Raw genomic sequence first — 13,868 nt, forward strand, 5'->3', positions numbered from 1 at the left:
TACTTGGTTCCTGGCCGTCACGTGGGACAAAAGTCCTCTTAATTCAGGCTCAGGCTAGGCGTTTGAGATATTAGACCGTCTCCTCATGTCGATCAACCAGCTTCCACCTTCCGCACCCTTTATACTTAAAAATTGTTTTTATACTCACCCGGGTTTTTTCCAAGGGCGTCCAGCGACTCCGGGAAATCCCGTCGACTACGCCATTGTTAGCGTTAGTGTTTTCTCAGAAGAATCACTCAACACTCAGAGTCGGTTCCAATGCTGATGCAGCTTTTATAACGCTCAGCGGGGAGGAAAAACTCAGGACCGTATCCAGGTTTCTCTCCACAGAACAAAGGGTTACATGCACTTTTATATGTTTCACAACAGTTACAAAACAGTTTACTACAGCTACACAGCCCATCACGGCTGGACACAAGCCAATCACAACGATTATAGATTACATATAGGTTCTTTTAACCCAATAGAATTCCCCTTATGTCTCAGGAACCATGTGTTCGTCTTTTGTCAGCTTGGGCTGATTGATATAGGTTCTCTCACTAGTTCTTTCTTCTTGGAGAAATAATTGGTTTCTAACCTTGTTTACAGGAGATGGGTTCTCTTATCTCTTTCTTCCTGGGGAATTAATGAGAGGGGACCTCATAGAAACGTTTAAAATTCTGACGGGTTTAGACAGGTTAGATGCAGAAAGAATGTTCCCAATGTTGGGGAAGTCCATAACCAGGGGTCACAGTCTGAGGATAAGGGGTAAGCCATTTAGGACCGAGATGAGGAGAAACTTCTTCACCCAGAGAGTGGTGAACCTGTGGAATTCTCTACCACAGAAAGTAGTTGAGGCCAATTCACTAAATATATTCAAAAGGGAGTTAGATGAAGTCCTTACTACTCGGGGGATCAAGGGTTATGGCGAGAAAGCAGGAAGGGGGTACTGAAGTTTCATGTTCAGCCATGAACTCATTGAATGGCGGTGCAGGCTAGAAGGGCTGAATGGCCTGCTCCTGCACCTATTTTCTATGTTTCTATGTTTCTATGTTTATGGCCTTGAATACGGGAGATGGGTTCTCTCCTCATTATTCTTATCCTGCATCCAAGGCATTCCTATAGTGGGCCTCACAGGGTTATTGCTCGGTCATTGAACATTCAACAGTTCACAGCTTGACTACCTGATTTCCCATCATGCCTGGGCAGCCATTTTATGTGTGGCCACTTTAAACTGATATGCGTTTAGATATATCTAGCAGGTGCCTAATGCCTAGTATTCTGGTATATTCTAAAGGTGCCTACCTCCTACAACACGCCCATCCACTTTTTTTTTGATGGAATCATCAGAATTGGCTAAATCAACGCTCATTATATCGCCCAGCATTAGTTTCCACATCCGAATTAATGCCAAGATTCAATAATACCACCTGCCCACTTTCTTTTGTCGTAAATATCAAATTTGCCGAAACTAACGGCCAGGAGATTGCCCAGCATCACTTTCACCACCTCACGCACATGTCGGCCACAATATCGCTCGAAAAAGTGGAACTAACTGGAACTAATCACAGCGTTATGGACACCATGTTCTAAATCACATGTCGCATCCTTTAAAAGGCTGCTCTGCTTCAACCTCGGGGCAGTTCGAATGTACCCTGGAGATCTTTGCAGATGATATGAACATCTGTACAAACATCTTTGGAATTGAATAGGTGTCTTCGTCGGGACATTCATTCTTTGTGACCAGTCGGTGGAAAACAGATAGCTATTGCAATGGGGCCTGTCCTTTCTCACCCTCTCTTGATGATCAATTACGTCTGCAGACTCGAGATGGTTGCAGGTACGCTCCACAGCATTATGTGCCCAATGTAAGATGTGCCAGACTGATGAGGAGGACCAGACGTTACGCCCACCGCAAGTACAGGGACAAGCGGTCTTACCTCGACTTGCCTGACACCACCTGCCTTCGGAGACTGCGCTTTCACAAAGAGGTTATCACTGAGGTATGCCAGCTCATAAGGGGAAATCTGCAGCCTGCCAGCACCATCAGCACTGCACTGTCTGTCGAGGTCGAGGTCAAAGTCACCGCAGCACTGTCATTCTATGTGTCGGGTTCTTTTCAGGCCTCAGCTGGCGACATTTGCGGTCTGCCTCAGCATGCCACACATTGCTGCATTAGGCAGGTCACTGAAGCCCTGTACGCATGCAGGAGGGACTTGATCAGATTCCCGAGCTTCCCTATGACCAGGGAGGCACAGAATGAGAGGGCACTAGGATTCTACAGAATTGCAAACATCCCCAAGGTGCAGGGAGCAATAGACTGTACGCATGATGCGGGCATCTTTTCAGGCTGCAGAGGTTTTCAGGAACCGCAAGGGATTCCACTCCCTGAATGTCCAACTCGTTGTCGACCACCAGCAAATTATAATGGCAGTGAATGCTAAATTTCCGGGCAGCATCCATGATGCTCACATCCTGCATGAGAGCACTTTATCTGACTTGTTTAACAATCAGCCACAAGGTCAATGCTGGATGCTTGGTGACAAAGGATATGGCCTCGCCACCTGGCTGATGACCCCCCTGCATGACACCCACACCGAAGCCGAGAGGCGCCACTCGCAATATTGTGGAGAAAACCATTGGAGTGCTTAAGCAGCGCTTTAGATGCCTCCAATACCATCCTGAGCAGGTAGCCAATTCATGGTGGTGTGCTCCATGCTGCAAAACTTGACTATCAGGAGGGGACAAGAATTGCCTGAGAGGTCTGATAGTCCACCCCACCAGAGAGAGGAAGAGGAGGATGAGGAGGCAGTCACTGACATTGACCCAATCAGGCTGACAATTAAGCCATGACCCCGGCCCACTGTAGACAACATGAAAGGGCCCGTGGTGGCATGATAGCTGCAAGACCCTTGCATCAGCAGCTCATCAATGAGCGCTTTGCCTGAAAGATCGTTGGTGGTATTTATAAAGCTGACACACTGCTAGGTGTGCAGGTCGTACATCAATGGTGGGCATCACCTTGGTGACAGTTAAAGTTTAAGTTGATTGAAGTTAAGTGTAATTATACCCTTTGATGTTGAAGGAATCACCAGCGTGTAACAGTGCAGCTATCTGAGCCAATGCACAACAAGGTTTTGTTAAATAAAAAACATTTAGACCGAACATTTGTCTGAAATCATCAGTATTTCTGTAAAAAAAACAACCCTCCTCCGCCACCCCCCCCCCCCCACCTCCGCTTCTCCTCCCCACCTCCGCTTCTCCTCCCCACCTCTACCCCTTCCCCTCCTAACTCCAAGACGCTTGGCCGAAGAACTCCTCAGGCGATGCTTCGTGGGGGAGGGGGGGGTGGGATGACGGCCGAACTGCTTCTTCGACGGATATGGGAGAGGACATTCCCGAGGTGGGAACGTGCTCCGAGTCAAAGGCAAGATGTTGCTCCTGGCTCTCATGTGCCATTGACAATGGGGGTGCGGCACCTTGGGGTGCAGTGCCGCGCTCTGGGACCACTGGCAGCCCTCTGCCACCAGTGTTCCTGGCTAACAGCTTCAGGGCCTCCACCATCCCTTCCATGTTGTATCTTATTTGTTGGACAAAAACTCATTGCCAGCTATGTTCTTGGTGCTTAGTAGGCTTTTTACTGCTGGCGAATCTCCCTCATGCCTCCCACAACAGCCAAACAAGCACACACCACAGCCATACACACTTTTAGTCCTTCTCAGTTCCCTCTCTCTCTCCGCTTCTGCGCATGTCATGATGACCCTTAATCTCCTGAATCACGGGAATCGAGCGTTGCCATGCCGTTGCTAAGGACAGCGACACTTTATGGCAGAAGGTCAGAGAGAACGCCCATTTCAGATCGCTCGTGGTAACGCCCAATTTCACAAATGGAGACTAGGTGCTTTGAGAATGGGCGAAAAGCCGACGATCTGAAAACCCATTTTTACCGCCCATGCCGGAAATAATGCCCATTTTTGGGCAATATGCACAAAAGTGTAAAATCTGGCTCCTGATCTTTTGTTGTGTATAACCATGCAATTTATGTATGATGATTGTTTGTTATAATTACTTCTTCATTAAGGAGGGAGAAGTGTAATATATATATAGCTCCACCCTGTGGACTACTGTGGCACTGCAGCCAGTGCTGTTTACAACAATAAACAGTTCAGGTCACCTGACTCAGCTTCCTAAAGTTATCAGCCATCTTAGAGCCTGTGTGTGTGTGTGTGTGATGTCGTACTGAAAACATAACACTTACCTATCTATTTTCAGCTCGATGCATCAATCACTCGCCGTGCGGTATCCCCGTCAAGTTTTGCTGTAGGTGCTCCCTCTGCAGAGTGAGTGCAGCCCAACAGCGCGGCTGCCCTTAAAGGGGAGGGATCACTGCCAAGGCCGCAATGGAAGAACTTTTGCAATCCGACTTCTGGATCAACAGCCAAAATACTGGCCCTGCATTCGGCCGGGCCACCAACGGGAAGCCTGGCACCCCCTCTTGGGTGACAGGTTGCTGGCCCGGCCGAAACCCTCCCTGGTGGCCCAGTGGCCAAAGTTAAAAAATGATCGAATCTCTCCCCTTTAATGGAGGGGAGAGAGCGCGGTGACGCACACGCGCTGTGACCATCACCCTGTTGATTGACAGCGGCAGATGGCCCAAAAGACCCATTTTCAGCCAGTCAGACTGGCTTTGAGCCTAAGCTCTTCCCCATTATGATCCATTTCCTTTAAGACTTTGAAAAAAATTCAAAGTCCTGAAAATGGATATACTCACCGCACCAAGAGTTCCAGCGGTGAGTACCAATTAAAAACTCATCGGTGTGCCAACTTTCTGGCTCACCTGAATTTTGGCCCCATTGTGAGTAAATTGTGCAGTAAAATGCCAAATTATCTTTCAAATTATCTTTACCGTTCTGCATTAAAGGAGCATTATGCTAAGTCAAGTCTGGGTAGCAGCTGTGGAACAGCCAGTCTGAAGAGGGAGTCATCAGAAACAACTGATAACCCATTAGATGACTTCCATGCACTACATGTTAAAGATGGGGATGACAGACTGAATGATGCAGTATTTCTTGAGAACATTAATTCTGCAGAGAGCACAGAAAAAGGTACAGTCGAGGTTCTTAACAACATTGAATAAGTAGAAATGATGTATTGCAATAAATGGTTAATCCATCTAAAATGTTAGCTATTACAGAATTAATAATGAGACATTTGGAAAATCAAACAAATAATTTGGTTGAAATGTGTATAATTTATTTTGCATTGTAAATTATTTTTTGATATCTTGAAAATGTTTATTGTTAAATAATATTTCAGAAAGTTTGTATACAACCATTAGAATATGAGACTTAATTTATGATGACTATGTTTAGTGATCTATTTTGGTAATATCCTGAAGGATATGAGTTATTATTAATGTTATAGACATAGTTGATCATGTAGAATGGTTATCTGGTTTGGACATGAAAGTTTAAAAAAAGTGATGACTGATACAAAACCAATGGATCTGTAAAATGGTAATGCTGCCCTCTTTAATGTGTCAGCTTTTCTTTCTGTTGTACTGTAGATATCGATCCGGAAATGGATGAGGAGTTGAACATTTCAGATCACTCCAGCAGCTCCAGTCTTCGCCCCATAAAAGATTCTATCCTGAGTAAGTGAATGGATTGTAATAAAAACACTGCCATTTACACCAGTTTGCTGTTATCTAAAAGTGTTTGTGTACATGTATCAATTTGTAAAATAAATGAATTTTGGAATTTCTGTCATTTTTGTAAAATAGGGTATGTCGTCAAAGCAACCATAAGGAGTGATTTTACAAATTTCTGCTCTTGGCTCAGAGGTTCTCTTGCTGGAATTATATTTCTACACCTACTGATTGTGAACCCAAAATCATGGGGAATGTGCTGAATTCTTGATTTGCTCCCGGCAGGAGAAACTTTGCACAGAAATTTGTAAAATTATTCCTGAAATATTGAATGTAGGGATAAGTAACTGATAATTCATTTTAGATGGCCTTTACCAAATGAGTAAAACACACTTAATTTGCAAAACACAATTTCCTGATCACATTACCAAACCTATTGCAAATACACTCTATGCAGCCACAAATTTGAAATATATTTCCATGTATGACTGAGAGTAATTTATTAAATAGGTCATCCTGAAATTGGAACAAAATTTTGTTTTTGTAAATGCCTGTAAATTTCTACCTTCATCAACTACAGTTTTGGATTAATTACAGGAGAGTACAAGAAATTCACCTAAAGCTGGTTAGTACCGTATATACTCGCGTATCATGCGACTTTTGAAGACCTAAATTGTAACCTAAATTTGGGGGGTCGCATGATACGCGAGATACAAAATTTGCAGGTGTGAAGTGCTGGCCAAGATTAGGCTGTTAGTCTGTTAAGCAGACCGTATCCACGCTGAATCTTGGCAGGTATCTCCTGGGCTGGATTGCAGCCTCTATTGTCGCTTGTACTGTATCGGGGGGGATGAGAGAGAGTCGCGAAGGTCGGGGGGGGGGAAGAGAGAGTCGCGGAGGTCGGGGGCGGGGGAGGAAAGAGACCGGACCGGATCCGACCTGACCCCCGCTCTCCCTACCCCGGCGACCCGACCTCTGCTCCCCCAACTCCCCCCCCACCCGGCAACCCAACCTCCGCTTCCCCCCGGTGACCCAACCCGACCTCCTCTTCACCCCCCCCCCCCACCCCCCCCGGCGACCCGACCTCCGCTCCCCCAACTCCCCCCCCCACCCGGCAACCCGACCTCCGCTTCCCCCCGGTGACCCAACCCGACCTCCTCTTCACCCCCACCCCCCCAGCGACCCGACCTCCGCCACCCACAACTCCCAAACACAGTAGAGGCTGTGGCTGAACGACGCTAGTCAAGCCAGCTGGAACGATTGCTGTATCGGTGTTCGATTCGCGAACAGCTTTCACAGCAGAATGCACTCGATGTTTCATGTTAAGGTCTGTATTCGATCTCAAAAAAGTGACTCGCATGATACATGAGATATATGGTAAAATCATGTTTTGGGGACGAAAATTTAGGGGTCGCATGATACGCGAGATCGCAGGATACGCGAGTCTATACGGTAGGTAAGGGTATGGTGGCGTAGTGGTTATTACATAGGATATACGGTACAGAAACAGGCCATTCGATCCAACCTGTCCATGCCGGCGTTTATGCTCCACTCGAGCCTCCTTCCATCTTTCCTCATCTAACTCTATCAGCATAACCCTTTATTCCCTTCTCCCTCAGATGCTTATCTAGCCTCCCCTTAAATGCATCTATACTATTTGCCTCAACTACTCCCTGTAATAGCGAATTCCACATTCTCACCACCCTATTTGATTTATTGGTGACTATCTTATATTGATGGCCTCTAGTTATACTCTTCCCCACAAGTGGAAACACCTCTCCGTTTCTACTCTGTCAAAATTTTTCATAATTTTAAAGACATCTATTCGGTCGCCCCTCAGCCTTTTTTCAAGCGAAAAGAGACCCAGCCTTTTCATTCTTTCCTGATAGGTATACCCTCACATTTCTGATATCATCCTTGTGGATCTTCTGTGCATCCTTGCAGTACCTCTATGGGCTAGATTTTCCACTTTTTTTGCATGCTTAACGTCCATTTTACCGCTGAAATGATGTATAACACCCATAAATCGCCCATTTAGCCACAAAATGGAAACTGACGGGCATTTTTCAGAAACTTATCGCCGAGTGTTACTTTCCCCATGTGCGTAACACCGGGAAAAAATAATACCGCCCGCCCATTTTTTTTGGGTGGAATCATCAGAATGGGTGAAATCAACGCCCATAATATCGCCCAGCGTTAGTTTCCGCACGAAAGTAACGTCGAGATTCAATAATACCGACCACCCACTTTTTTTTGTCATAAATATCACATTTGCCGTAACTAATGGCCAAGTGATCGCCCTGCGTCACTTTCACCACCTCGAATACATATCGCCCACAATATCGCTCGCCTAAAAAACCACCCGGAAAAAGTGGAACTAACCGGAACTAATTACATTACGGATGCCATGTTCTACATCATATGTCGCATCCTTTAAAAGGCTGCTCTGCTTTAACCTCAGAGGAGTTCAGATGTACTCTGGAGGTCGTTGGAGTTGATGTGAACATCTGTACAAACATTGTGACCATACTGTGACCGATTGGAATTTAAAAGATGTCTTCGTCGGGACATTCATTGTTTGTGACCAATCAGTGGAAAACAGAGAACTATTACATAGAAACATAGAAAATAGGTGCAGGAGTAGGCCATTCGGCCCTTCAAGCCTGCACGACCATTCAATAAGATCATGGCTGATCATTCCCTCAGTACCCTTTTCCTGCGTTCTCTCCATACCCCTTGATCCCCCTAGCCATAAGGGCCATATCTAAATCCCTCATGAATATATCCAATGAACTGGCATCAACAACTCTCTGTGGCAGGGAATTCCACAGGTTAATTTCTCCTCATCTCAGTCCTAAATGCCCTACCCCTTATCCCAAGACTGTGTTCCCTGGTTCTGGACTTTCCCAACATCGGGAACATTCTTCTCGCATCTAACTTGTCCAGTCCCGTCAGAATCTTTTATGTTTCTATGAGATCCCCTCTCATCTTTCTAAACTCCAGTGTATAAAGGCCCATTTAATCCAGTTTCTCCTCATATGTCAGTCTAGCCATCCCGGGAATCTGATTGGTGAACCTTCGCTGCACTCCCTCAATAGCAAGAATGTCCTTCCTCAGATTAGAAGACCAAAACTGAACACAATATTCCAGGTGAGGCCTCATCAAGGCGCTGTACAACTGCAGTAAGACCTCCCTGCTCCGATACTCAAATCCCCTAGCTATGAAGGCCAACAAAGCATTTGCCACCTTCACCACCTGCTGTACCTGCATGCCAACTTTCAACGACTGATGTACCATGACACCCAGGTCTCGTTGCACCTCCCTTTTCCTAATCTGCCGCCATTCAGATAATATTCTGCCTTCGTGTTTTTGCCCCCAAAGTGGATAACCTTACATTTATCCACATTATACTGCATCTGCCATGCATTTGTCCACTCACCTAACCTGTCCAAATCACCCTGCAGCCTCTTAGCGTTCTCCTCACAGCTCACACCGCCACCCAGTTTAGTGTCATCTGCAAACCTAGAGATATTACACTCAATTCCTTCATCTAAATCATTAATGTATATTGTAAAGAGCTGAGGTCCCAGCACTGAGCCCTGCGGCACTCCACTAGTCACTGCCTGCTATTTTGAAAAGGACCCGTTTATGCCGACTCTCTGCTTCCTGTCTGCCAACCAGTTCTCTATCCATGTCAGTACATTACCCCCAATACCATGTGCTTTGATTTTGCACACCAATCTCTTGTGTGGGACCTTGTCAAAAGCCTTTTGAAAGTACAAATGCACCACATCCACTGGTTCTCCCTTGTCCACTCTACTCGTTACATCCTCAAAAAAATTCTTGAACATTTGTCAAGCATGATTTCCCTTTCGTAAATCCATGCTGACTTGGACCGATCCTGTCACTGCTTTCCAAATGCGCTGCTATTTCATCCTTAATAATTGATTCCAACATTTCCCCCACTACTGATGTCAGGCTAACCGGTCTATAATTACCCATTTTCTCTCTCCCTCCCTTTTTAAAAAGTGGTGTTACGTTAGCTACCCTCCAGTCCATAGAAACTGACCCAGAGTCGATAGACTGTTGGAAAATGATCACCAATGCATCCACTATTTCTAGGGCCACTTCCTTAAGTACTCTGGGATGCAGACTATCAGACCCCGGGGATTTATCTGCCTTCAATCCCATCAATTTCCCTAACACAATTTTCCGCCTAATAAGGATATCCTTCAGTTCCTCCTTCTCACTGGACCCTCGGTCCCCTAGTACTTCCGGAAGGTTGTTTGTTTCTTCCTTTGTGAAGACAGAACCGAAGTATTTGTTCAATTGGAATGCCATTTCTTTGTTCCACATTATAAATTCACCTGAATCCAACTGCAAGGGACCGACGTTTGTCTTCATTAATCTTTTTCTCTTCACATCAATAAAAACTTTTGCAATCAGTTTTTATGTTCCTGGCAAGCTTCCTCTCATACTCTATTTTTCCCCCTCTTAATTAACCTCTTTGTCCTTCTCTGCTGTATTTTAAATTTCTCCCAGTCCTCAAGTTATGAGGACTGGCAGATTATTGCAATGGGGCCTGTCCTTTCTCACCTTCTCTTGATGTCCAATTACATGCTGCAGACTCGAGATGGCTGAAGGTACGCTCCATAGCATTATGTGCCCAATGTAAGACATGCCAGACTGATGAGGAGGACCAGACGTTACACGCCCTGCAAGTACAGAGACAAGCAGTCTTATCTCGACTTGCCTGACACCACCTACCTTTTGAGATTGTGTTTCCACAAAGAGATTATCACTGAGGTATGCCAGCTCATAAGGGGAGATCTGCAGCCTGCCAGCACCATCAGTGCTGCACTGTCCGTTGAGGTCAAAGTCACCGCGGCACTGTCGTTCTACGCGTCAGGTTCTTTTCAGGCCTCAGCTGGCGACATTTGCGGTCTGTCTCAGCATGCCACACATTGCTGCATTAGACAGATCACTGAAGCCCTGTACGCATGCAGGAGGGACTTGATCAGCTTCCCTATGACCAGGGAGGCACAGACTGAGAGGGCTCTAGGATTCTACAGGATTGCAAACTTCCTCAGATGCAGGGATCAATAGACTGTACGCACATCGCGAAGCAGGCACTTTTTCAGGATGCAGAGGTTTTCAGGAACCGCAAGGGATTCCACTCCCTGAATGTCCAACTAGTTTTTGACCACCAGCAATTTATAATGGCAGTGAATGCTAAATTTCTGGGCAGCATTCATGATGCTCACATCCTGCGTGAGAGCACTGTATCTGATTTGTTTAACAATCAGCCACAAGGTCAATGCTGGATGCTTGGTGACAAAGGATATGGCCTCACCACCTAGCTGATGACCCCCCTGTGTGACACCCACACCGAAGTCGAGAGGAGATACAAGAAGAGCCACAGAGCCACTCGCAATATCGTGGAGAAAACCATTGGAGTGCTGAAGCTGCGCTTTAGATGTCTGGACCATTCAGGAGGCGAACTCCAATACCACCCTGAGCCGGTAGCTCAATTCGTGATGGTGTGCTCCATGCTGCACAACTTGGCTATCAGGAGGGGACAAGAATTGCCTGAAGAGTCTGACAGTCCACCTCACCAGAGAGAGGAAGAGGAGGACGAGGAAGTGGACGCCAACATCGGCCCAGACAATCTGGTTGAGGCTGAAGCCATGCCCCCGCACCCCTGTAGACCACATGGAAGGGCCTGTGATGGCACGATAGCTGCAAGAGCCTTACGTCAGGAGCTCATCAATGAGCGCTTTGCTTGAAAGAACATTGATGGTATTTACAAGGCTTACACACTGCTGGGTGTGCAGGTCATACATCAATGGTGGGCATCACCTTGGTGACAGTTAAAGTTTAAGTTGATTGAAGTTAATTGTAATTATACCCTTTGATAATGAATCACCAGCGTGTAACGGTGCAGCTATCTGAGCCAATCCGCAACAAGGTTTTGTTAAATAAAAAACATTTAAACCGAACAATTGTCTGAAATCATCAGTATTTCTGTAAAAAAACAACCTTCCCACCCCCCCGCCTCCTCTTCTCCTCCCCACCTCTACCCTTTCCCCTCCTGACTCCAAGCAGCTTGGCCGAGGAACTCCTCAGGCGATGCTTTATTGGGGGGGTGGGGGGGGTGGGATGACGGCCGAACTGCTGCTTCGACGGATACGGGAGAGGACGGTCCCGAGGTGGGATCGTGCTCCGAGCCAGAAGCAAGATGTTGCTCCTGGCTCTCGTGTCTTTGGCAATGATGGTGCGGTAACTTGGGGTGTAGTACCGCGCTGCGGGACCACTGGGAGCCCTCTGCCACCAGTGTTCCTGGCTACCAGCTCCAGGGCCTCCACCATCCCTTCCATGTTATATCTTATTTGTTGGACAAAAACTTGGTGTCAACTATGTTCTTGGTGCTTAGTAGGCTTTTTGCTGCTGGTGAATCTCCCTCGTGCCTCCCAGAACAGCCAAACAAGCACACACACCACACCCGCACACGCTTTCAGTCCTTCTTGGCTCCCTCTCTCTCTCTGTCTCCTCTTCTGCTCATGTCATGATGACCTTTGACCTCCTGAATCGTGGGAATCGAGCGTTGCCATGCTAAGGATGGCGACACTTTATGGCAGAAAGTCAGCGAGATTTAACGCAACTGCCCATTTCATATTGCTCGCAGTAATGCCCAATTTCAAAAATGGAGACTAGATGCTTTGAGAATGGGCGATTCTCGCCAGCGATCTGAAAACCCATTTTTGCCGTCCACGCCGGAAATAACACCCATTTTTGGGCGATATTCACAAAAGTGTAAAATCTAGCCTTATATCCTTCGTATAATGTGGCGACCAGAATTGTACACAGTACTCCAAGTGTAGTCTAACCAACTTTTCATAGAAATTGAGTATAACTTCACAATTTTTCTATTCTATCCCTCTCGAAATAAACTGTAGTTTGTTTACTTTTTTTTTCACCTTGTTAACCTGTGTTGCTACTTTTAGCGATTTGTGTATTTGTCCTGAGAGATCCCTTTGCTCCACTACCCCACCCAGACTCGCCCTCCAAGTAATAAGTGACCTCCCTATTCTTTCTACCAAAATATAATACCTCACATTTATCTGTGTTGAAATTCATTTGACAATTATATACCCATTCTGCAAGTTTATTAACATCCTCCTGTAATTTGTTGCAGTCCTCCTCAGTATTGACTATCCCCCTCAATTTGGTGTCATCTGCAAATTTAGAAATTGTGTTATTGATTCCAAAGTCTACATCGTTAATATAAATTGTGAACAACAGTGGTCCCAGCCCTGATTATTGTGGACACCACTACCCACTTTCTGCCACTGTGAATAGTTACCCTTTATCCCTATTCTTTGCTTTCTGTCTTGAAGCCAGCTAACTATCCAGTCTGCTACTTTGCCTCCTGGCTCAGCAATCTCTGACCTTATTCATTATTCTATTATGTGTTACCTTATTGAAGGCATTTTGAAAATCTAGATAAATTACATCTACTGCATTACCCTTGTCTGCTCTCTCTGTTATTTCTTCAAAAAATTCAATGAGGTTGGTCAAGTAAGACTTTCCCTTTTGAATTCTATGCTGACTATCCATTATTATATTTTTGGCTTATAGATGTTCTTCTCTTTTCTCCTTTAGTAGAGATTCCATTATTTTTCCCTATAGTTCCCTGGAAATGTTTTATCTCCCTTCTTAAATAGGTATTACGTTAGCTATCTGCCAGTCCTCTGGCACTATACCTTCTTTTAATGAATTATTAAATATGTGAATTAATGCTTCTGCTATCTCTTCCCTAGATTCTTTTAAACTGCACGGATGTAAACCGTTTGGACCAGGGTTTTTTTGCTCTTTGAGTTTGATTAGTTTATTTAATATATCTCCCCTTTTTATTTTAAATGCATTTATTTCATTACTAATCTCATGATCCAATGTCATCTCCACCTGTCCTATCTCCCTGTTAAATACTGAAGCAAAGTAATTATTTAATATTTCTGCCATCTCTATATTGTTGCCTGTGTTATTATCCTGTCCATCCCTTAGTGGCCCTATTCTCATCCTGACCTTCCTTTTTTATTTATATGCCTATAAAATAGTTAACTTTTTTGTTTTATGTTCCTTGATAATTTACTTTCATAGTTCCTCTTTGCCTTCTTAATTGTTTTTTTTACTACTCTCCTAATCTCTTCGCATTCTCCCTTATCATGCTCGCCCCTGATGT

At 45.3% G+C, this 13,868-nt stretch overlaps 1 protein-coding gene across 6 annotated transcripts in view; it reads left to right on the top strand.

The window, feature by feature from the left end:
* Nucleotides 1–13,868, top strand: part of nek10 (NIMA-related kinase 10) — a 436,136-nt gene that overhangs the window by 288,285 nt on the left and 133,983 nt on the right. For all 6 annotated transcript variants that reach the window (XM_070880873.1, XM_070880874.1, XM_070880876.1 and 3 more), the window contains 2 exons: nucleotides 4,901–5,084; nucleotides 5,546–5,632. In XM_070880873.1, coding sequence (XP_070736974.1) covers nucleotides 4,901–5,084; nucleotides 5,546–5,632 — 271 coding nt within the window. The remainder of the gene's footprint in view (nucleotides 1–4,900; nucleotides 5,085–5,545; nucleotides 5,633–13,868) is intronic.

This window comes from Pristiophorus japonicus, chromosome 5, assembly GCF_044704955.1.
Source record: "Pristiophorus japonicus isolate sPriJap1 chromosome 5, sPriJap1.hap1, whole genome shotgun sequence".
Classification (NCBI taxonomy): Eukaryota; Metazoa; Chordata; class Chondrichthyes; family Pristiophoridae; genus Pristiophorus; species Pristiophorus japonicus.